The sequence below is a fragment of the Phoca vitulina genome, unplaced genomic scaffold, assembly GCF_004348235.1.
Source record: "Phoca vitulina isolate PV1807 unplaced genomic scaffold, GSC_HSeal_1.0 scaffold53, whole genome shotgun sequence".
NCBI classification, from domain to species: domain Eukaryota; kingdom Metazoa; phylum Chordata; class Mammalia; order Carnivora; family Phocidae; genus Phoca; species Phoca vitulina.
Genome location: NW_022589756.1, coordinates 359,153 through 384,685, shown reverse-complemented (window position 1 = coordinate 384,685; position 25,533 = coordinate 359,153). Strand labels below are relative to the sequence as shown.

At 41.3% G+C, this 25,533-nt stretch overlaps 1 protein-coding gene across 2 annotated transcripts in view; it reads left to right on the top strand.

Moving 5' to 3' along the window:
* SLC18A1 (solute carrier family 18 member A1) overlaps positions 1-24,833 on the top strand; it is a 29,673-nt gene extending 4,840 nt beyond the window's left edge. Inside the window, exons 5-15 of one of the 2 annotated variants that reach the window (XM_032389227.1) lie at positions 813-905; positions 3,400-3,489; positions 3,731-3,774; positions 5,757-5,817; positions 5,900-5,995; positions 20,457-20,535; positions 21,480-21,531; positions 23,048-23,111; positions 23,375-23,494; positions 23,704-23,837; positions 24,666-24,833. In XM_032389227.1, coding sequence (XP_032245118.1) covers positions 813-905; positions 3,400-3,489; positions 3,731-3,774; positions 5,757-5,817; positions 5,900-5,995; positions 20,457-20,535; positions 21,480-21,531; positions 23,048-23,111; positions 23,375-23,494; positions 23,704-23,837; positions 24,666-24,779 — 947 coding nt within the window. In that variant the 3' untranslated portion in view covers positions 24,780-24,833. The remainder of the gene's footprint in view (positions 1-812; positions 906-3,399; positions 3,490-3,730; positions 3,775-5,756; positions 5,818-5,899; positions 5,996-20,456; positions 20,536-21,479; positions 21,532-23,047; positions 23,112-23,374; positions 23,495-23,703; positions 23,838-24,665) is intronic. The other variant, XM_032389228.1, reaches the window with a different exon arrangement.
* The last annotated feature ends 700 nt before the right edge of the window (positions 24,834-25,533 follow it).

Sequence of the window (25,533 nt, the reverse complement as noted above, 5' to 3'; positions counted from 1 at the left end):
GAATAGATAGGAAAGTATCCTAGTGAGCAGAAATTATGATTCAAAAACAAGATAACTGTAGAGTTATTGTCAGTGTTATAAATCCCTAAGCCTGACGTAACTTCCTCTGATAATATTTAGATACAGCCAGTTCAGGTCGAAGCAAGCCCAAGGTAAAACCATGAAGTAAGCCAGTTTTTTATTTAATGCCCCCTATGGTCTTTTCTCTGCCCCCTCTTAACATTTTATAAGAAAAGTAATGCTAATACTACCAGTAACACTATCACTTTGCAAAGTATCATCAAATAAATACAATATTTAATATAATCCTAGGAAGTAGCTATTTTATGCCATTTTACACATGAGTAAATGCTAGGAGAGCCCAGCCCATGCTGTCTTTCACATCTTCTGTAATTTCCTCTTCTTTGGGCACCTCCATTGAATAGAATTGTGTCTGTTAGATTTTCCTTTGACCTACTCCATATCCATCCATTCATTCAGGGAAATGTGTTAGGAAATGATAAAATGCAATGAAATGCTCTATCAATGGACAGTGGTATTCTGTATTACCCTTCCCAGAGACTTTCACACTTCCAACAATATTGTGAACAGAAGGAGTGAACAATGTGGGGGTTTGGGGGACCAGTGGGGACAGTATTTGTAAAATACTATGGACTAAGTTTTACAAAACCCCTCAAACTGCAACCATAGGTAAGATGATCCCTGAAGATATAATAAGGATAGAGGACTAAGAACTAATAGACCAAGGATTCAGTGAGAGACGCAGACAGAGGGCTCCTGTATGCTAACTCCATATGTCACTCTCCTTTCAGGTCTTGGGATGCTGGCAAGTGTCTACACTGATGACTATGAGAGAGGGCGTGCCATGGGAATCGCCTTGGGGGGCCTGGCTTTGGGAGTGCTGGGTAAGTGGCACCTGGTCCCAAATCTAGGTTCAGAGGGTAAGATACTGCATACTCTTCGAAGATGGCTCCAGGAGGCAAGTGTTCCTAAGGGTCATGGAAGAGAGGATTTTCTTTTCCTTTTCTGTCCAATCATGTTTTGAGTCCTTCTGAAATTTTTCCCAGGAAAGGCAAAATCTCTTTCCCGTTAAGAAGCTTAATAGCCCGGGGCGCCTGGGTGGCTCAGTTGGTTAAGCGACTGCCTTCAGCTCAGGTCATGATCCTGGAGTCCCGGGATCGAGTCCCACATCGGGCTCCCTGCTCAGCAGGAAGTCTGCTTCTCCCTCTGATGCTCCCCCCTCTCATGCTCTCTCTGTCTCTATCTCATTCTCTCTCTCAAATAAATAAATAAAATAAATCTTTAAAAAAAAAAAAAAAAAAAAGAAGCTTAATAGCCCATGAGGTCCTGGGAATGGAAGAAACCTAGTCTCTTCCAGTGATCAAATATCCCCATGTTAGCCGCCACTGCCTCACCTCTGCTTCCACACATGGCCAGTGCTTTCAAAATGAGAGAAGCTCTTTGTCAGATTTTGTACTAAATACATCACAGACAAAATCTCTTTTAATCCTCACACCACTATGAAGGAGGAATGATTGTCTCCATTATAGAGATGAGGACCAAAAAAGTTAAGTAACCATCCAAGATTACATAGCTAGAAAATGCCAGAGCCAGGATATAGACTCAGATTTTCTAGACTCAAACCCCAAACTCTAAAAAATAACATACTTTCTTTGAGGTTCATCCCTCGTATAGATTGATTGACTATTCCAACAAGTCACATATTTTATGGAACACTTACTATATGCCAAGGACAATGCTAGCACACAGGGGATATAGGTAAGAAGCCTCACACATGGTTTCTTCCCTCTAGGAGCTCACAAGCTAGTTGAGGAGAAAACACCAAAGGTCTCTTCCTGGTCCATACTCACCCCCCACCACCACAACCCAGGGAGAAGAGGGAACAAAAATCCTGCTCTTTGTTAATATCCATTTTCCCAAACACCCACGCTAAAACTTTGGTACATCCTGGTCTCCTTTATCACTTCTCACTTCCAAATGGATAAGCCCATTAATATTCTCTACAGCTACTTCCTCAAGGTCGGTTCCTCATCACACCCCAGTTGGAACCAGCCTACTGCCTAATCTCTTGTGCCTTCCCTCCTTCCCCCAAGGTGCCACCAGAAGAAGCTTCCTATGCCCAGAGCTGGTGGTATTTCTCTCCTGCTAAAAAACATGTTTCTCCATTGCCCACAAGACCAAGTAGATGCTTTATCTGGATATACAGGGCCTTTGACTATTTGGCCTCAACATTCCCTACCTCTACTCTTCCTCTCCCAAATACTCATATTTTAGTGACTGAACACTGAATACTGATTTTCTTCTATTTGTTATCCAACCACACTCTTTTTAAATTTTTTTTTATTTAAAATCAGTTTAATTAACATATAGTGTAGTATTAGTTTCAGAGGTAGAATTCAGTGATTCATCAGTTGCATACAGCACCCAGTGCTCCTTACTTCAAGTGCCCTCCTTAATGTCCATCACCCAGTTTCCCCATCCCCCCACCCACCTCCCCTCCAGCAACCCTCAGTTCGTTCCCTATAGTTAAGAGTCTCTTATGGTTTGCCTCCCTCTCTGTTTTCCTCTTATTTTATTTTTCCTTCCCTTCACCTATGTTCATCTGTTTTGTTTCTTAAATTCCACATATGAGTGAAATCATATGGCATTTGTCTTTCTCTGGATGACTTATTTCACTTAGCATAATACCCTCTAGTTCCATCCATGTCATTGGAAATGGCAAGATTTCATTTTTTGATGGCTAATATTCCATTGTGTGTGTGTGTGTATATACATATATATATATATATATATATATATATATATATACACCATTTTCTTTATCCATTCATCTGTCATTGGACATCTCGGCTCTCTCCGTATTTTGGCTATTGTGGACATTTCTGCTGTAAACATTGAGGTGCATGTGCCCCTTTGAATCACTACATTTATATCCTTGGATATATACCTAGTAGTGCAATTGCTGGGTTGTAGGGTAGCTGTATTTTTAACTTTTTGAGGAACCTCCATACTGCAACCATACTCTCTTTTATGGCACATCAATGATCTTCACTTATGCTTCTTCCCCACCTATATTACCCACGTGACAAAGCCCTTGTGGCCACCTGAGTTCGTTGCACTGTGTTTGCACAGCACCTTGTAGATTGAACCTTTACTGTTGAACTCTACTCTTCACCATGTTCTAATTATATGGGTCCCCTTACCCCAACCCCACCACACGCATTTTCTCTACTAGAAAGTGAGCTCCTGAGAACCAGGACTTCTTCATTCCTGAATCCCCAGAACCTTACATGGAGGTTCATTGGTAAATGTGGACAAGTCACACCAACTAGGAATTGGTCCTTTCTTCTGAAATCCATGCCTGCTTTGCCTTTCCAGTGGGAGCTCCTTTTGGAAGTGTGATGTATGTATTTGTTGGGCAGTCTTCACCCTTCCTTATATTGGCCTTCCTGGCACTACTGGATGGAGGTAAGTCACCATAAGAGGTCACCAGACAGATGATAGCTTAAGTCAGGTTGGGAATGCACTATGCTGTGGTGTTAGTCTTGACATGCTTAAAAGATCAAGGACTGCCCCATTTTAGGAAAGAAGGAAGAAACTCAGGGAGTTAGATCTGTACATGATAGGGTAATATCAATGTGGCTATTATTGGAGCCTCCAACTAATCAGTGGACAAAATAAACTCTTTCTCTCCCACTTTCTTTCTTAGCACTCCAGCTGTGTATCCTACAGCCTTCCAAAGTCTCTCCTGAAGTAAGTAGACACTAAGCTCCATTGCCAAGGGATATATAGAATGGCTATGTGCTAAGACCCCTAGATCATCCCTGTCAAACCATAAGAAGAAATGTGAAGAGGAGTGGAGTCAAGGAAAGTAAGAACTATCCTTGGATTCCCAGATGGTATCATATTTAGGATAGCACTGGGGATGGTGCGGGAGTCTGGACTGATGTTGGACAAAGATGGAGGAAGGGCCTTATGAAGTATCAAAGAAACATTACAAAAATTATATATATAAACTCAGAACCAGGAGACAATGACATTGGGACCTGTATGTTCGTAGTTACAACACCTCAGAGCTAGAGAAGACCTTAGAGGCTGTTTAGATAATCTCTCCCCCCCAAGAGCACCTTTACAGACTATCATTCTATCATGGTTAAATATCAGAGTTGGTATTTGTCTGACTCCAAGCCAAAGATGGCTCTGGGAAATCCATACCAAACAACAAAGAATGAAAGATAAGGAAGTACAGAAAATATGGGAAAGTTTGATCTAAAAACCTTGATTTTATAGCCAAGTCAGACAGAAGTGTGGGTAACCTGGGAACCCACTATTTGCAATTGGGATCTGAAAGGGGGCAGTCTTGTGGGACTGAGCCCTTCACCTGTGGGGTCTGTGCTAACTCCAAGTAGTCAGTGTCAGAATTGAATTACATTATAAGACACTGAGTTGGTGCCCATAGAGAACTGAAGAATTGTTTGGTGGGAAAGCCCCCACATTTGGTACCAAAATTGTTGTGAAAGGAGAAATTATTTTCCTTTAATATCTTTCTGAATAGTTTTGACTTAGATGGTAATGTTCTACATTGAATATGTTCTACATATTCAAAAAATTTAATTTTTATTTTTCTGCCTTCCAGTATTTTGCAGTTATAAAGAGTGCTACAATTAATAACCTTAGGTATATGCATTTTTATAACATTGGAGGTAATCTATAGAATAAATTCCTAGAAGTGGAATTGTTAGCCTAAAGGGCGTATTGGACTTCTTTATGTGTATTTTGTGATTTAGATCTGTCTCTGTATTTTGAATTATATATTTAGCTTTAGTATCTCTGAATATTTTAATCCACCCCTGTAAGTATGCAGAGAGGGTTATTATATCAAAACTATTAAATCTATTACCAGATAGAATGTAGTTAGCACCACAGATTAGGAAGTTTGTTAGAGGAAGAAGTTTCAGCTACTGAGTCAGGGAATACAGTGGAAAAGAAGGAGCCATTTAAGACTGACTTTGAAGAATGGGTAGGAGTTGGACCTGTAGAGAGAAGGAAGGTAGTTTAGGCAAAAATAACCAACCATGAACATAGTTTAGGCAAAAATAACCTGCTGGAATGCATGGGAGGAAGGCGGAGTGATTGAGTTTAATTGGAATAAATATTTTCTGAGGGGAGGGGGAAATCAGAACTGAACACTTAGGCTTGCATTTTAATCTAGATGTTCAGACACCTTCAGCTAGACTTGCCAGTATGGCTCAAAATGGTCAGAATAAAGCCTCCAGAATGCTTGAGGAGCTTTCTGAGTTATCACCTTTGTGCTCACCTTTGGGATTCAGCACTCTACCCGTGGTTCTCCCAAGGCAAACAATTAGTGCCAGCAAGATCTAGTGGTGAGGCCCAAGACCGAGAGTCCAGACACCCATTGTCCATTGCTGGCCTTGCTGACTACCCACTCTCATCTAGTTGAGATAATCATTTGAAAGCAGGAATCATGTCTGGAATATGTTGTCCTACTCTTTGTGACTACCACAGTGTTTGCCTTGCACACAGGAGGTGCACCGCCAGATGACTGTGACATTGGGCAAGTCACTTTATCTCCTTTGATTCGGTTGTTTGGTCTCTTCAGTAAAGGAGCTGACATAGATGATCTCTAAGGTCCTGTCTGCATATTTTCAGATTCTATGACAATAGGAGAGATGTACACTGTACAAATGGAAGTTTTTTGTTGTCCATGTTCTCAGAGTGCCAGGGGGACACCTCTCCTTATACTTCTCAAAGACCCTTATATCCTGGTGGCTGCAGGTAAGCTGAAAATGCCTTTCTTTGGGCTGGGAGAGTCTGGGCTTCTGTGTAGCCCTGGCGACTCACAGAACTCTCTCTCCAGGCTCCCTCTGCTTTGCTAACATGGGAGTGGCCATGCTGGAGCCCACACTGCCCATCTGGATGATGCAGACCATGCGCTCGCCTGAGTGGCAGTTAGGTAAGTGACCTTGCTCCCCAACTTGGGCTTGGGCAGAGGTGTATGCAATGGGCCCTTTCCCAGGTAATTGAGATGCACTATCAGGCCCAGGTCTTCAGGGTCACAGAGACACAATGGGCTTCCTTTGTAGAATTATCTTCTCTGTCCACACCTGTAAATCAAAACTGAGTGGGCAGGCAACACCTCCAAGAAGCAGCCCAAGAAGGGCAGGGTGGGAGGGGTTGAGAGGGTCAATGGAGTGACAACATACCTAGCAATGTGGTAGAATGATTGATGATTTTTAGTCAAAAGATCAAGGGTTTCATTTCAGCTCCATTGATTGGCTATTTAAACTTGTGCAAACCACATCAATTTTCTGAGCACCAACTTACTCATCTCTGAAATGGGCATTGGAATACTGTTTAGTTCAAAGGATAATTTGAGAAATAAATGGCATAATATGTGGAAATGCTTTGCACCTATAGAATATTAATATGCACCATCATTACCACCCACACTTTTCTCTCTTCAACTCCCCTTCCCCTAGATTTCTCTTTATCTATCCTTTTACCTCTAACAAAACAAGGTGCTTATGAAGGTGCCATGAAGCTTCCTCTGCTTCATGGAGAGATGTCCTTGTGACTCATCTGAGTTTAGAGAGGAGGTTCTGGCCCTTCCCAGGAAGCCTGAGGAAAGGGAACAGAGAAGGCTATGTGCCATTCAGTCCCTGTAGGGAGGAGAGGCTTATAGGGCCAGAGGGGAAGTTGATAAGGACCTGATACAGCTCAGCATACAATGAAAAGCACTAAATCTAATTTTTTAAGGGGACAATTCCAAGCAAGGCTCCAAGCTGCACTCCTAGCCTCAAATTGAATTTTTCTGGGCTGCAAATGCCTCTGACCATGACAATTAATTGAGTTAGTTGGTGCTTTGTGCAGAAAAGCATCCTCTGCCCCAAGGCTATGACAGCTCAGGCTCTTGGTGCAGGTGGGCAAACACAGCTCAGAACAGCTCCTCCCCAGCTCTTCTTCAGCACACAGGAGAGAATATTAAAAGCAAACCAGCCTTCAGTAACGTGAATTGTTGACTTTGGGTTTAATTATAATTGTCATGACAATTTCTATTAGGCAGCACTGTATCCTTTAGGTACAGAAAGGCATCAAGAGGCTAGTGAGACCCAGAGAAACTCACTGGGCTGACTCTATGCAGTCCCTTATGCAGGTAAGGCTGCAGTAGAAAGCCCTCAGGAGATAAAGAACACTGAGAAGGCTTTGTCTCCCACCATCCTTTATAAGTTTCCTCAATGCTATCTGCATCTCTAAGTCTAGCTTCAAAAGCTCTCACATCACCTGGTGAGCTTTTTAAAATTAAGAGTGCTGGGCCCCACCCAGAAATTCAATAGACTCAAACTTGCATTTTCTTAAGTTTCCTGGTGATGTTGATATGGTATCAGGGATCACACTGAAAAATATAGCACTAAATGCAGACAACCTGTCAAAATTATTTGGAGGAGAAGAGACAGCACGTTTGAGAGTGATTTGTAGTCTGTGACTGAGTCCTCTCTAAGTGACCCATTTTGTGCCCAGTACTCTTCCTTAGGGTAGGAAACAGGCCCACCTGGGTTTGAATCCTGACCACTTACTTGTTTGTGACCTTGGATGAATTATTTAACCTCTTCAAACACCACTTTTTTTTTTTTCATTTGGAAAAAATGGAGTTGCTTTCAGGGTTGTTGTCAGGATTAAATACATCTATGTTTTCTAAAGGGATTAACACAGGGGCACCTGGGTGGCTCAGTTGGTTGAGCATCCAACCCTCGATTTCGGCTCAGGCCATGATGTCAGGGTCTTGAGATCAAGCCTTGTGTTGGGCTCCATGCTCAGCTTGAAGTCTGTTTGTCCCTCTCCCTCTTCTCCTCCCTTCCACCTCTCTCTCCCTCTCTCAAATAAATAAATAAAATCTTTAAAAATAAATAAATGAAGAGATTAGCACAGTGGATGGAATACAGGATAGATATACTACTTAAATAAAAATTACTATTTTCATCATTGTTTTTGTTGAAATTATTTTGACAGTCACAGATATGTGTAATTCCCTGTTCCTTGGAAGATATGCTGTGAAAAATACATGTTTGTCTATAGACATATAGGTTGGAACACCTATTTTGCACAAAATGCTATTGAAATGCAAGCTATACCCAGGTTTTAAAGAACAAGTCACACTGGTTGAGGAAAATCTCATTTAGGAAATTCCACATCATTTAAAACAATAGTAAGGAGATGTATCTAGGAGGATAGTGAGCTTCCTAGAGGTGCTTTTCATCAGGTAAACAGTGGTAAACAGTGGAGTAGTTAGGTAAACAGTGGAGTAGTTATAGTTCTGAACTTTGAAAAGCAATTAAACATAAACAAATGGGTACAGTTTGAAACCTATTGCAGCCCTATACAAATAGACAAATACACTAAGATATGCTTCACTTCCACCCCATCGAAGAGAATATTAAAATCAAACAAGCTATCAACCAGTAACTGGTGAATTGTTGACTTTAGGTTTAATTGTAATCATCATGACAGTTTCTATTAGGCAGCACTATTTCCTGTAGGTACAGAAAGGCATAGAGAGGCTAGTGAGACCTGACGAAACTCTCACTGCTGATTCTGTGCAGTCCCTTATGCCAGAGCCATCTGAAGGAGAAGGCCTGGGTTCAAGTTCTGACCCTGTTACTCACCAGTTATGACAATAACGGTTAAGGCTGATGCTCAGAGGGCACTTATTCTGTGCCAGACACTGTGCAAAATGGTTGGCATACATTATCTCATTTAAGGCTCACAACTAGCCTATCTGGTAGGAATTATTATTATCCACATATTTCAGAAATTTCTTAATCTAACCCAATTTCCTATCTCCCCCTCCAAAAAGTCCTGGGCCTTGTAGAACCTCCTGTCATTGACAAGTGTCCCCATGTCCTCAGCCTCATCTCTAAATACTTCCATCATCTTGCCCTGAGAGCCGTTTCCTGAGAACAGTTTCCCAGCTGTCTTGAGAAAATCCACATTCCTCTAGACTTTGCTCACCTTTGCTGCTTCTGAATCATTTCTTCTTCTTCTTCTCCTTCTTCTCCTTCCCCTTCCCCTTCCCCTTCCCCTTCTTCTTCTTCTTCTTCTTCTTCTTCTTCTTCTTCTTCTTCTTCTTCTTTCTTCTTCTTCTTCTTAAGATTTTATTTATTTATTTGAGAGAGAGGGTGAGCATGAGCAGGGGGAGGGGTAGAGGGAGAGAGAGAAGCAGGTTCCCCACAGGGACCCTGACTTGGGGCTCGATCCAAGGACGCTGGGATCATGACCTAAGCCGAAGGCAGACACTTAACCGACTGAACCACCCAGGCACCCCAGAATCATTTCTTCTTAATTCTCCTTCAAAGACCCGAACTCCCTTGAAGATTATGTCATTACATTATACCCTCCCTCCACCTCTCTTCATTGCAATCACCTATTGACCCCTTAGTTACTTCTTCTCATTCATTAAAATTGTCAACACCTGGGTCATATTCTTTTCTCCATTATTCCTGTCACCACTTTTGGTGGCTTCAATATCCAGGTGGATAACCCTACCAACATCTTGGCCTCTTCCTTAATCTACTTTCTTGCAATAATCTTTTGCAATGATCTTTTTCTCCTTTCCAACTTAACCTTTATATAATTTTGACCTTGGCATTAATTCTATCATCTCTGAAATTTAATTCTAAGCAGTCCAATTATCAACTCATATATTCCCTGCTCAGGTATTCTAATATCCCCATATCAACAAATTTTGGTCACTTGGAGGTCACCAATCCATTGGCCTCAATTCTTTTTCTATTTGCATCACTTCTTATGTCCTCACTTTTTTATTTACTCAGCTTGGATTCCATCATGATATTACTCCTTTGAAAGTATTGTTAATTCCTTTGCCTTGCTCTCCCTCTGGGGTTGTCAGCATTGATTCTGGTTAAGCCAATCTGGTTGCCTACTCCATGCCTATGCATGAGCAGCGCTTTGGGGCCGTGGGAAAACACACAGCGAGACTATTGGTCTCACCCTACATTTATGGCTACAAATCTAAAGTAGGTTTTCACATTGCCCAGCAATCTTTCTCTAAGTCCCCAGTTATGTTCTCCTTCCCACTTTCTGAAATGACTATTTTATACTTATCCATTCAAACCTCTTCCACACCCTCATCCTTTTACCTTCATCATTCTCAGTTCCTAGTCATTGAGAAATTAGAAGCAATGAGATGGGAACTCATATATTCCCTTCACTAAGTATACTCATTTTCTTGCATCTGTACCCACATTCACTGCCTTCTTTTTATAGTTAAAGCATCCCAACCCCTTCAGAGGCCAAACTACTACTACCACCACCACCACCATTACTTCTCCTTCTCCTCCTCTCCCTCTTCCTCTTCACCCTCCTCCTCCACCACTTCTTCCTCTTGTTGTTGCTGTTGTTGTTCTCCTCCTCCTCCTCCTCCATCCTCTTTTTCATTCCATCCCTTCTCAACTATTTCATTGGCTACTTCTTATCACCTTTATTATCTCCTCTTCCCTGATAACTTTTAAAGGTAGGAGTCCATGAACGCTCAGACCTTGGATCTCTATTCTTCTCTATCTGATGTTCCAGAGGTGATCCCAGCCCTTCCTATGGCTTTTTTTTTTTAAAATTTTATTTTATTATGTTATGTTAGTCACCATACAGTACATCATTAGTTTTTGATGTAGTGTTCCATGATTCATTGTTTGCTTATAACACCCAGTGCTTCATGCAATACATGCCATCCTTAATACCTATCATTGGGTTACCCCATCCCCCCACCCCCCTCCCCTCTAAAATCCTCAGTTTGTTTCTCAGAGTCCATAGTCTCTCATGGTTCGTATCCCCCTCCGATTTCTCATCCTTCATTTTTCCTTTCCTACTATCTTCTTTTTGTTTTTTTAATATGTAATGTATTATTGGTTTCAGAGATACAGGTCTGTGATTCATCAGTCTTATACAATTCACAGCACTCACCATAGCACATACCCGCCCCAGTGTCCATTATCCAGCCACCCCATCCCTCCAACCCCCCACCACTCCAGCAACCCTCAGTTTGTTTCCTGAGATTAATAATTCCTCATATCAGTGAGATCATATGATACTTGTCTTTCTCTGATTGACTTATTTCGCTTAGTATAATACCCTCTAGCTCTATCCACATCATTGCAAATAGCAAGATTTCATTGGTTGTTTTTTTTTTTTTGATGGCTGCATAATATTCCATTGTATATATATACCACTTCTTCTTTATCCATTCATCTGTCCATGAACATCTTGGCTCTTTCCATAGTTTGGCTATTGACATTGCTGCTATAAACATTGGGGTGCACATACCCCTTCAGATCACTACATTTGTATCTTTGGGGTAAATACCCAGTAGTGCAATTGCTGGGTCATAGGGTAGCTTTATTTTCAACTTTTTGAGGAACCTCCATAATGTTTTCCAGAGTGGCTGCACCAGCTTGCACTCCCACCAACAGTGTAGGAGGGTTCCCCCTTCTCTGCACCCTCGCCAACATCTGTCATTTCCTGCCTTGTTATTTTAGCCATTCTGACTGGTGTGAGGTGGTATCTCATTGAGGTTTTCTTGTTTTTTTTTTTTAATTTTTTATTGTTACGTTAATCACCATACATTACATCATTAGTTTTTGATGTAGTGTTCCATGATTCCTTCTTTGTGTATAACTCCTAGTGCTCCATGCAGAATGTGCCCTCTTTAATACCCATCACCAGGCTAACCCATCCTTCCACCCCCTCGCCTCTAGAACCCTCAGTTTGTTTTTCAGAGACCATCGTCTCTCATGATTCGTCTTCCCCTCCAATTTCCCCCCCTTCATTCTTCCCCTCCTGCTATCTTCTAATTTTTTTTAACTTATATTGTATTATTTGTTTCAAAGGTACAGATCTGTGATTCAACAGTCTTGCACAATTCACAACGCTCACCATAGCATATACCCTCCCCAATGTCTATCACCCAGCCACCCCATCCCTCCTACCTCCACCACTCCAGCAACCCTCAGTTTGTTTCCTGAGATTAAGAATTCCTCATACAGGTGAGTTCATATGATACACGTCTTTCTCTGATTGACTTATTTCACTCAGCCCATAACACCCTTCAGTTCCATCCAAGTCGTTGCAAATGGCAAGAACTCATTCCTTTTGATGGCTGCATAATATTCCATTGTATATATATACCACTTCTTCTTTATCCATTCATCTGTTCATGGACATCTTGGCTCTTTCCACAGTTTTGTTATTGTGGACATTGCTGCTATAAATATCGGGGTGCATGTACCCTTTCGGATCCCTACATTTGTATCTTTGGGGTAAATACACAGTAGTGCAATTGCTGGATCATATGGTAGCTCTATTTTCAACTTTTTGAGGAGCCTCCATACTGTTTTCCAGAGTGGCTGCACCAGCTTGCATTCCCACCAATAGTGTAGGAGGGTTCCTCTTTCTCCGCATCCCCACCAACATCTGTCATTTCCTGACTTGTTATTTTAGCCATTCTGACTGGTGTGAGGTGATATCTCATTGAGGTATTGATTTGGATTTCCCTGGTGCCGAGCAATGTTGAGCACTTTTTCATGGGTCTGTTGGCCATTTGGATGTCTTCTTTGGAAAAATGTCTGTTAATGTCTTCTGCCCATTTCTTGATTGGATAATTTGTTCTTTGGGTGTTGAGTTTAATAAGTTCTTTATAGATTTTGGATATTAGCCCTTTATCTGATATGTCATTTGCAAATATCTTCTCCCATTCTGTCGGTTGCCTTTTGGTTTTGTTGACTGTTTCTTTTGCTGTGCAAAAGCTTTTTATCTTGATGAAGTCCCAATAGTTCATTTTTGCCCTTGCTTCCCTTGCCTTTGGTGATGTTTCTAGGAAGAAGTTGCTGTGGCTGAGGTCGAAGAGGTTGCTGCCTGTGTTCTCCTTTAGGATTTTGATGGACTCCTGTCTCACATTGAGGTCTTTCAACCATTTGGAGTCTATTTTTGTGTGTGGTGTAAGGAAATGGTCCAGTTTCATTCTTCTGCATGTGGCTGTCCAATTTTCCCAACACCATTTGTTGAAGAGACTGTCTTTTTTCCATTGGACATTCTTTCCTGCTTTGTTGAAGATGAGTTGACCATAGAGTTGAGGGTCCATTTCTGGGCTCTCTGTTCTGTTCCATTGATCTATGTGTCTGTTTTTGTGCTAGTACCATACTGTCTTGATGATGATAGCTTTCTAATAGAGCTGGAAGTCCAGAATTGTGGATGCCGCCAGCTTTGCTTTTCTTTTGCAACATTCCTCTGGCTATTCGAGGTCTTTTCTGGTTCCATACAAATTTTAGGATTATTTGTTCCATTTCTTTGAAGAAAGGTATTTTGATAGGGAATACATTAAATGTAGATTGCTCTAGGTAGGCATTGACATTTTCACAATATTTGTTCTTCCAATCCATGAGCATAGAATGTTTTTCCATTTCTTTGTGTCTTCCTCAATTTCTTTCATGAGTATTCTATAGTTTTCTGAGTACAGATTCTTTGCTTCCTTGGTTAGATTTATTCCTAGGTATCTTATGGTTTTGGGTGCAATTGTAAATGGGATCGACTCCTTAATTTCTCTTTCTTTTGTCTTGTTGTTGGTATATAGAAATGCAACTCATTTCTGTGCATCGATTTTATATCCTGCCACTTTACTGAATTCCTGTATGAGTTCTAGCAGTTTTGGGGTGGAGTCTTTTGGGTTTTCCACATGAAGTATCGTATGATCTGCAAAGAGTAAGAGTTTGACTTCTTTGCTGATTCAGATGCCTTTTATTTCTTTTTGTTGTCTGATGCTGTGGCTAGGACTTCTAGTACTATGTTGCATAGCAGTGGTGATAGTGGACATCCCTGCCATGTTCCTGACCTTAGGGGAAAAGCTCTTAGTTTTGCCCCATTGAGAATGATATTCGCTGTGGGTTTTTCATAGATGGCCTTTATGATACTGAGGTATGTACTCTCTATGCCTATACTCTGAAGAGTTTTGATCAAGAAAGGATGCTGTAGTTTGTCAAATGCTTTTTCTGCATCTATTGAGAGGATCATATGGTTCTTGTTCTTTCTTTTATTAATGTATTGTATCACATTGATTGTTGAGGATGTTGAACCAGCCTTGCAGCCCAGGGATAATTCCCACTTGGTCATGGTGAATAATCCTTTTAATGTACTGTTGGATCCTACTGGCTAGTATTTTGGTGAGAATTTTTGCATCCATGTTCATCAGGGATATTGGTCTGTAATTCTTTCTCATGGTTTGGGGATCAAGGTAGTGCTGGCCTCATAAAATGAGTTTGGAAGTTTTCCTTCCATTTCTATTTTTGGAACAGTTTCAGAAGAATAGGTATTAATTCTTCTTTAAATGTTTGGTAGAATTCCCCTGGGAAGCCATCTGGCCCTGGGCTCTTCTTTGTTGGGAGACTTTTGATTACTGCTTCAATTTCCTTACTGGTTATGGGTCTGTTCAGGTTTTCTATTTCTTCCTGGTTCAGTTTTGGTAGTTGATACATCTCTAGGAATGCATCCATTTCTTCCAGATTATCTAATTTGCTGGCATATAGTTGCTCATAATATGTTCTTATAATTGTTTGTATTTCTTTGGTGTTGGTTGTGATCTCTCCTCTTTCATTCATGATTTTGTTGATTTGGGTCGTTTCTCTTTTCTTTTTGGTAAGTCTGGCCAGGGGGTTATTAATCTTATTAATTCTTAATTCTTTCAAAGAAGCAGCTCCTAGTTTCGTTGATCTGTTCTACTGTTCTTTTGGTTTCTATTTCATTGATTTCTCTGATCTTTATTATTTCTTTTCTCCTGCTGGGTTTAGGCTTTATTTGCTGTTCTTTCTCTGTCTCCTTTAGATGTACCGTTAGGTTGTGTATTTGAGACCTTTCTTGTTTCTTGAGAAAGGCTTGTATTGCTATATACTTTCCTCTTAGGACTGCCTTTGCTGCATCCCAAAGATTTTGAACAGTTGTGTTTTCATTTTCATTTGTTTCCATGATTTTTTTAAATTCTTCTTTAATTTCCTGGTTGACCCATTCATTCTTTAGTAGGATGCTCTTTAGCCTCCATGTATTTGAGTTCTTTCTGACTTTCCTCTTGTGATTGAGTTCTAGTTTCAAAGCATTGTGGTCTGAAAATATGCAGGGAATGATCCCAATCTTTTGGTACCAGCTGAGACCTGATTTGTGACCTAGGATGTGATCTGTTCTGGAGAATGTTCCATGGGCACTGGAGAAGAATGTGTATTCTGTGGCTTTGGGATGGAATGTTCTGAATATGTCTGTGAAGTCCATTTGGTCCAGTGTGTCATTTAAAGTCTTTATTTCCTTGTTGATCTTTTGCTTAGACGATCTGTCCATTTCAGTGAGGGGGATGTTAAAGTCCCCCACAATTATTGTATTGTTTTCAATGTGTTTCTTTGCTTTTGTTATTAATTGGCTTATATAATTGGCTGCTCCCATATTAGGGGCATAGATATTTACAATTGTTAGATCTTCTTGTTGCATAGACCCTTTAAGTATGATATAGTGTCCTTCCTCATCTCTTACTACAGTCTTTGGTTTAAAATCTAATTTGTCTGCTATAAGGATTGCCACCCCAGCTTTCTTTTGGTGTCCATTAGCATGGTAAATGGTTTTCCACCCCCTCACTTTCAATCTGGGGATGTCTTTGCTTCTAAAATGAGTCTCTTGCAGGCAGCATATCGATGGGTCTTGTTTTTTTATCCAATCTGATAGCCTGTGTCTTTTGATTGGGGCATTTAGCCCATTTACATTCAGGGTAACTATTGAAAGATAGGAATTTAGTGCCATTGTATTGCCTGTATGGTGACTGTTACTGTATATTGTCTCTATTCCTTTCTGGCCTATGTTACTTTTAGGCTCTCTCTTTGCTCAGAGGACCCCTTTCAATATTTCTTGTAGGGCTGGTTTGGTGTCTGCAAATTCTTTTAGGTTTTGTTTGTCCTGGAAGTTTTTATCTCTCCTTCTATTTTCAATGACAGCCTAGCTGGATATAGTATTCTTGGCTGCATATTTTTCTCATTTAGTGCTCTGAATATATCATGCCAGTCCTTTCTGGCCTGCCAGGTCTCTGTGGATAGGTCTGTTGCCAATCTAATGTTTCTACCATTGTAGGTTACAGATCTCTTCTCCCGAGCTGCTTTCAGGATTTTCTCTTTGTCTCTGAGACTTGTAAGTTTTACTATTAGATGTTGTGGTGTTGACCTACTTTTATTGATTTTGAGAGGGGTTCTCTGTGCCTCCTGGATTTTGATTCCTGTTTCCTTCCCCAAATTAGGGAAGTTCTCTGCTATAATTTGCTCCAATATACCTTCTGCCCCTCTCTCTCTTTGTTCTTCTTCTGGGATCCCAATTATTCTAATATTGTTTTGTCTTATGGTATCACTTATCTTTCAAATTCTGCCCTCGTGATCCAGTAGTTGTTTATCTCTCTTTTTCTCAGCTTCTTGATTTTCCATCATTTGGTCTTCTATGTCACTAATTCTTTCTTCTGCCTCATTTATCCTAGCAGTTAGAGCCTCCAATTTTGATTGCACCTCATTAATAACCTTTTTTATTTTGTCTTGGTTAGATTTTAGTTCTTTTATTTCTCCAGAAAGGGATTCTCCAGTATCTTCCATGCTTTTTTCAAGCCCAGCTAGTATTTTTATAATTGTCATTCAGAACTCTAATTCCAACATCTTACTAATGTCCATATTGATTAGGTCCTTGACAGTCGGTACTGCCTCTTGTTCTTTTTTTTGAGGTGAGATGGAAAATCTTGTCATTTTGTCCAGAGGGGAATAGATGAATAAGAGAACAAAATGCTAATGGGGTACAAACGAACCCAGAAAAATATACACTAAACAAATCAGAAGAGACCCGAAACTGGGGGGGAAAGAAAGGGAAAGAAAGAAAAAAAAAAAGAATATGATCAAATATGATCAGGCTGGTGAATAGATTAGTGCCGCACACTAGATTTTGGCCATATATTGGTCTGTTAGAAGTAAGTGCCTCCCAAAATTTTAAAGAAAGAAAAACTTATATATGTATAAAAATAAGGGTAAATACGATGAAGGGATGGAATATGACTGTAAAGGTGAAAATTATAAAAAGATTTTATAAAAGGAATTGATAAGATAAGAAGTTGGTTGAAAAAAGAAAGAACAATTAAAAAAAACTAAACGGAGAGAATGTGATCAGGCAGGAGACTAGAACAAAGCCATACACTAGAGATTTAGGGTATATTTTGGTCTGTTATAAGAAACTGTATCCCAAAATTTTAAAGAGATAACATATATATACAAAAAAAAGGTTAACTACAATGAAGGGATAGAATATGACTCTAAAAATGAAAAATAACGGGCACCTGGGTGGCTCAGTTGTTGAGCATCTGCCCTCGGCTCAGGTCATGATCCCAGGGTCTTGGAATCAAGCCCTGCATCAGGCTCCCTGCTCGGTGGGAAGCCTGCTTCTCCCTCTCCCACTCCCCCTGCTTGTGTTCCCTCTCTCGCTGTGTCTCTCACTGTCAAATAAATAAATAAAATCTTAAAAAAAAATAGAAATGAAAAATAAAAAGATTTTTAAAAAAAGCATTGATAAGATGTTGGTTGCAAAAGGGAAAAAGAAAAATAAAAAAAATAGAAAAATAAAAAAATAAAGAAAATTTAAAAAATTAACTTTGAAAGACTAAAGAATCAGGAGGAAAAAAGCCATGAATTCTATGTGCTGTATTCCCCTAGCACTGGGGTTTTGTCGTTCTCATTGATCGGTAAACTTCGTCTTGGCTGGCTGTTTTTGCTGATCTTCTGGGGGAGGGGCTTGTTGCCTTGATTCTCAAATGTCTTTGCCTGAGGCAGAATTGCCCCACCCTTGCCAGGGGCTGGGCTAAGTAATCTGCTTGGGTTTGCTTTCATAGCTTTTATTTCCTGCAAGCTTTCCATACGGCTTTGGAGGACGAGAATGAAAATGGCGGCCTCCCAATCTCTGGCCCTGGAGGAGCCAAGAGCTCAAGGCCCCACTCCTCAGTGCACCCCAGAGAAAAGCCGTCAATCACTCTTGTCTTCCCGGTCTCCGGCCGCACTCCGTGCTCACCTGGCCTGTGACTGAGCATTTCTATCTCTGGCACAGGACCTTGTTTGGAGTCTCCAAACCCAGCAGATTCCTGCAGTGCACTCCTGTGCCACTCCTCCTGGGGGAGGAAGGGGAGTCTCCCTGGATCTGCTGCTTGTTGGGTCCCTGCTGGAAGAGCAGTGTCCTGACTGTGCCACGGATCACGGTTTATGGCAACCCCGAGCTGACAGCCCACTCCTCGGCTCCATCTGTGCAGCCGGTTTCCCTGCTCTGATACTTGGGAGCTCTGCCACACTCAGGCATCCCCGGTCTTTCTGTGACCCTGAGGGTCCTGAGACCACACTGTCCCAGGGAGGGTTCCACCCCCTGCTAGTCACTGGAGCGAGTCCCTCAGCGGAGCAGACTTCTAAAAGTTCTGATTTTGCGCTCCGCTGCTCTATCACTTGCCGGTAGCCGGTTACCTTCCCCCTCGGTCATTCTTCCCAAATACCGCCTCGGATTCCCTTCTCCACACGTCCTACCTTCCAGAAAGTGGTTGCTTTTCTGTTCAGAGAGTTGCTGCTATTCTTTTCTTCAATCTTCTGTTGAGTTTGTAGGTGTTCAGAATGGTTTGATACCTATCTAGCTGAATTCCTGGGACCAGATGAAATTTAGGTCTCCTACTCCTCCACCATCTTGCACCCCCCCTTCCTATGGCTTTAAGAACCATGGATAAACCAATCAGTCAAACATTTATGTCTGTGCTTAGGATCTGTTCTTGGAAGTCTAGACCTGTACACCCACTGCCTGACATCTCCAGTTGGATTTCTAATATGCATTTCAAACCTTTCATGTTTCCCTAAGTTCTTCCTCCATCTCCAGTTACCCAACTGAGTAAGACAACATGAGTGATCCTTGATTTCTCTTTCTCTCACTCCCACTATGCCCATACTCAATCCAACAGAAAAATCCACTGACTCTACCACCATAATAATACCTCTTGTTTTAGTCACTTCTTTCCATCATGACATCTAAGCTGAGGCATTATCTCTTTCTTCCTGGGTTCTTCAAATAGTCAGTCTTGTCCTGTGAACCCATTCTTCTAAACACAACCAGAGGGCTTGAAAAAATGTAAATTAAAATATGTCATTCCCCTCCAAAGTTTCCCATTGCACTTGGAATAAATTCCAAATTCTAGGCCTACATTTTCTATTACTCTTCACTTTGCTCATTGTGCTTCAGCCACACAGACCTCTTTTCTATTCCTATAACAGACAAATAGTTTCTTCTTTAATGTCTTTGTATTTGCATTAGATATTTTTCTTTGTTTATTTGTTTGTTTCTGCTTGGAATGCTCTGTTTTGGTTATTCAGATCTCAGTTTAAATGACATCTCTTCAAAAAAGCCTTACCAGACACCAAATTGAAGTTAGCTCTATTCCTGATCACACTTCCATGCCACAACATTAAATGTTTTTCACACAACTTAATATTTTTCTAAATTATCTTTCTCCTTCATTTGTTTACTTGTTTATTGTCTGGCTCTCTCCCTTGGAATGTAAACTCCCTAAAAGCTAAGATTTTGTCTAGCTTATTTACCCCTCTAATCTTAGAACACCTGACACATAGTAAAAGCTCATTAAAAGTACTGAATGAATGAATCAGACTCAGGGAGGGTAAGGTGCCCAAAGTCACAGAGCTAAAAAGTAGCCAAGCCACAGTTTCAACCCAGAACTGTGTGTATTCAAAGCTTTGAATGCTCTAGAGACTTGACTCTACTGTCAGAGAAAGCAATGTGACCAGTGCTTCAGTTTACAAAATACTTTAAAATATGCTATCCAATTTGCTCCTCAGTGTAAATTGGTATGATAGAATCATAGCTTTGTTTTTGCCAGATGTGGATGTTAAAGCTCAGAAAGGTTTAGTAACTTATCCAAGATCACTACCAGAGCAATGGAAAGAAAGGTGAATAGCAAGGCAGGAATTTCATTTCCCAGGAAATACGTATTTCTTTCTGTAAGGCTGATGATGTTCTTATGCTGATAATCAGAAGGATTTTACACAGGAGAATGGCTCATTAGGGCGATCCTTTAGGAAATCTAAGTGGGGAGCTGGGAGTACATTGTATTAAAGTTAAACAAAGCCCAGATCCTGAGGAAAATGGAAGTGTAGAGCCTCATGTTAACTGTTCTGGGTTTGCACAAGGATCTCCAACACACAAAACAATGTGGTTTGGAATCCTTGAAGGTAACAGAGAGACTTCACTGTCTTATAGTAAATAAAGTATTTTATAGTAAACTGGGCATGTGCTAATCTTAGAACTGTGTCTTTCTACAGGTCTAGCTTTCTTGCCTGCCAGTGTGTCCTACCTTATTGGCATCAACCTCTTTGGTGTGTTGGCCAACAAGATGGGTCGGTATGTAGTCTTGGAATCTGTGGAGAGTAATAGGAATGTAAGATGGGAGAGCCTTTTTGAGGTTGTCCCTGCACCTAGTATAAGGAACAGCTTCTCTGAGGTTGAAAGTTTAGGACAAGTACACATGGATAAAAGTTGCCTACAGGGAGGATAGGAATGGGTAGGTGGTGAGGGGGCTATGGATAAAGGAAGACCCTGAGTTGGTTGTGAATATATGAGGCATAACCTTTACTTTCCAGATGTTTGTTGTCTAGTTGAAGAGCTAAAATAACCCCACAGAACAACTATGAAAAAGCTCAGTACTTTGGGGGCAGTGGTTGTGAAGCTATGTTCCCTGGAGCCCTAGAGAGTTTTAAAGAGGTACGTCAGAAGCCACCAAGTGGAAAGGGTTTGAGAGCTAAAAAGTATGAGTCTGGATCTTGTTCTACTACAGTGAGAACAGCTTCAATTTTCAATTATATCTTTGAAGCTCAGCATACAGATTTTTAGGATAAGCTTAAAAACCCCTACTATAGGAAATCAGAAAAGGAAAGAAGTTTGGTATTTTTTGTGGGTTTTGAGATGGACCTTGAAGACCAGATAAACTATGAATAGGTGAGAGATAGTCTGAATTGGGAAACAGCATGAATTAAGTTTGAAGTTTACTTCCAAGGGGCAAGTACCTTCTGAGTAAGCTGATTCCTCTGCTAGGAGAAGAAAGAATATGTCCCATTGCACCTCCTCTGCTTCTACTATGGAAAGAGATATGGAGCCAGGCAAGGAGGAGGGCAGGGAAAGGGCTCACCTGGTTATAAACAGATCATGTAGAGATGTCTTCATCTTCTCACATCCTAAGGGGTTCCTGGAATTCGGGGTGTAGGACTGGCTAGTGTTGTGGAGATAGGGTGGCAGGTAGAAGGGATTTCTCCCTTTAGCACAGTTTGCTGATGGCTCTTTCCTTCCAGGTGGCTGTGCTCCCTGATTGGGATGATTGTAGTAGGCACCAGCTTGCTTTGTGTAAGTATAATAAGGTCTAGGAGAGAGGGAGAGAGAGAGAGAGAGAGAGAGAGAGGGAGAGACCCAGACATTTAAAGACCATTTTCCTTTAAAATGAACAGGAGCTTAACTTAGCAATGACTGTTGGAAAGACTCTTTCTGCATGGGTAAGAATTTAGCTCTGGGAGAGATGCCACCAAGCATCCCATTAAAGGAGGTGGGGAAGGAGAGAAGAAGGGCAATGGAGCAGCTGTAGCCAGAGGTCTGAGGCACTATGTATGGCCACATGAAACAATTCATGTTGTCATCTATTTATGGGGCCATCAAAGTGGTTCATTTAATGACTTAATTCACCTTATGAGGTCCTGTTAGGGTGGGATAAGTAAATTAAGTCATAAAATGCTTGTGTAAGTCTCTGGTGCCAGAATGTTTGGTAGAAAAAGAAAAAAAGAAGAGCTTTCCTATTTTCAAGAGTTCCCTTCAAGCTCTCTAAGCCTTTATTTTCTCCTCCCCATAATGGGGATCATAAGCACACTTGCCTCCTAGGCTTAAAGGAGATGAGACTAGAGCTGTAAAGCACTGAGTACCGTGTTCAAGAAAGGCTGGAAGTCTTGATCAGGAGCATGAGTTCCACATTCATTCCCAGCTTTGCCACTTGCTGATTGTGGGATTTTGAGTTAGATATGTCACCTCTTTTTGTTTAGTATCCTCATCAGTGTAGAGAGGGTTCTGATAGCCTCTCATAGGACTGTCCGTATAAACTACAGCACACAGTGGGCCCACAGTAAACCTTAACCCAAACTACTGATAAACTATAATTATCTTTTGAGGAATAATCCCTAAAATTTTATTAGCCACAAACATCTAGATGGTATGTTAAACCTCTGAGGGGTAAATGTGTTGGGGTAGCAGGTTTAGGTAACAGGTGCTCAGGGAGGGACCTAAGGAAGCAGTGAAAGAGGAAAGGAAGTCTTTCATTGGAGGATTGGGAAGGCAAAAGAATGAGTTTCACAAGCTTGCTGAAGCAGCACCCCAAACCGTGCCACCTGCCCCTCTAGATTATAGGTAATTGGTTGTTGGTGTCTTTTCTTTGTCTTCTTGCCCCAGTAGCTACCAAATTAGGATTTAATTAAAACCTTTGAATGTTGCTAATAGAAAAGAGAGGAAACTCCATTCAGTGAAGAGTGAGGACAGAAGTGTGTCTGGGAGGGGGGTTAAAGGAAGTGGAGGAAGAATTCATGCAATAGAAGAGGTCCATTATTATGTATAATGGAGTCAAATCTGAGATTTAGACTTAATCTTGCCACTTACTAGCTTTTTAACTTTGGATAGGGCATTTAACCCAAATGGCACCAATCTAGCTTTCATATTTTAAAATAAAGGTAAAGATTCTTCTTCATAAGGATAAGTGATAATCCAGATAGATAATATATGTGGTACATAGCACATAGTTAATAAATGCTTATCATGTCAAAACCCTTTGTTTTGTGGTAACTAATTGGACTCCTGATAAACTCTTCCTTCTTCCCTGCTGCAGGTTCCTCTGGCTCACAATATTTTTGGTCTCATTGGCCCCAATGCAGGGCTTGGCTTTTCCATAGGTAAGAGTACTTCTAAAGGAGACAAAAAGCCCCTGAATTTTGGCTTTGGGTCAGATCAGAGGAGGTATATGGAAAGGCAGAAGGAGCAGGAGGGTGGCTGGCAAAGGTGTGGGCTCCTAACTCTTACCAGGAATAGGTGTTAGTGCTGAGTGGGAGGATAGCAGGCAAAGGGAATAGACTAAAGGAAGGAGAAGGAAGGGTGCCACAAAAAAGAGAAGGGTCTGTGGGTAGAGCTGACAGTGTCCTGTTTCCTTTGGCCACAGGCATGGTTGATTCCTCTATGATGCCCATCATGGGACACTTGGTGGACCTGCGTCACACATCAGTGTATGGGAGTGTCTATGCCATAGCTGATGTGGCTTTTTGTATGGGCTTTGCTATAGGTATGTTGGCAGGGGAGAGGGGACCACCCAGGACTTGGTGCTTATCTACTGTTTACTAGCTGAAAGTAAACCCAAGAGGCTGATTCTCCTAGGGTTCTGGAGATATTTGATTTTGGGACATCTTCTGGGCCACACATTGCCCCTTGCATAATGTTTTCTTTGTGATCAAGTGTCAATAAACACTTGTGAATTTGGTTTATTCCTCACAGGCCCATCCACTGGGGGTGCCATTGTGCATGCCATTGGCTTCCCCTGGCTTATGGTCATCATTGGGGTCATCAACATCATCTATGCTCCTCTCTGCTACTACCTGAGAAGCCCCCCAGCCAAGGAGGAAAATCTTGTAAGGGGCTCTGACTGTTGCTAAAAGAATAATAATCTTCTGTTTATTTGTTTGTTTTTCATCTCTCATTGCTTTTCATCGTATGCTATTTCCTCCCTCTTTGGAAGTCTTTTTTGCTTTGCCATATTTTCTGATCCCATTTTCACCTTTATTTTTCCTTTGTGCTCTTCCTTATTTTCCCTTCTTTACTAAGCACTTCTCCTCTTATACTGGGTGGTTAAGAAGGGCCCTAAGTAAAGAACAAAAATGAGAAGCTTATAAAGAGTTGGGGGCAGGGGCCATCAAAGGCATCCTATACTTCAGTTACCAGCAAAATGTGAGTTAACACATTATCTCCTCAAGGTGGGCAAAATTCCACTGGGCTCATTCATGTCTGCCATTATCCTTAGCAGGTCATCCTTTAAAGTACAAAACCCCAGGGAAGAGAACCATAACTTGTGATTTTAGTTAATAAGATACTTTATTGCAGCATGAGGACCCTAAGGGTCTGGGTGGCTTAATGGTGGATGTAGGGGCTGATCACAGGGACGAAAAAAGACAGGGAGGTCTGATAGGGGATAGTACCAGTTTCAGCTGGCTCTCTGCTGTAGCTTACACTACTACTGTTATGATTCAATTAAAAACATACCAGATATTTGTCTTGACCAGGGTTGGTACACCTAGGTGCCTTGGGAGGTCTGTGCCTGCAAATGAAGCAGAAAAAGAATCTTATGCTTGTTTCTTGAATCTTTCCTGAGCAACACTAGACTTGGATGAGCTAGTGAGGGAAGGGAACAAGGAGACTGGTAAAAGATATGCAGTAATTTCTCTTCCTGTGTCTTGCTTCAGGCAATTTTGAGCCAGGACTGCGCCATGGAGACTCGGATGTGTGCAACTCAGAAGCCCACAAGGGAATTCCCTCTGGGGGAGGACAGCGATGAGGAGCCTGGCAGTGAAGAGTAGTAGGAGAAGGTGGTCTCTGAACCTTGTCACATGTGGATTCATCAGCTTTGGACTGATCACCAGATCACCATGGGCTGCTCAATAGGCTTCACTTCCCTTTCCCCTGGGTATCTCCTTTCCTCCCCTCCCACGAGTGCCATTTCTTGGTTCTCTCCTTACCTGTGTAACCGTAGTTCTTCCTCTAAGCTTTGTTGCCTCAGGTGCCCATCTTGTATGAGAGGACGTAGTGATGCTTTCTCCTAGGCTGCTGTGAGGCTGATTAAACTTGAGCTGGTGGGTGCTGCAAGGAGTGACTTATTCCACGGGAATAGCAGTGAGCACAGTGTGCCCCTGAAACCAGTGGGGTGACTGACAAACCTCATTTCATTTGCTATCTGATTTTCTTTGGCACATTCCCAACAGACCATAAAACTTTTGTCCTCTGTTCCTCCATGTGGTCCTTCCTGAGTTTTCTCAGCTGAGTTGAGAAAGTGTCCTCAATGTTATACTGCTGCCAGATTGCCAATTTGAGAAATTGTTTGCCTGGTTTTTAGAAGCTGAGCAGTTTTTCTGTGGCTAAACCTATAGCTGCTGAAGTGATTTTGCCCTCAGCGAATAGAAGGCTGGGTTTACACCTTTCCTAGGAAAGGACAGAAAAAAAAATTATTAACTCCAAGATTTTATTGGAGGAAGTGAAAAGCAACCACCCTGAAATCCCTTCCCACAGTGGATTTCCTAATACAAGGATTATAATGAGGAATTTTTCTCACTTGTT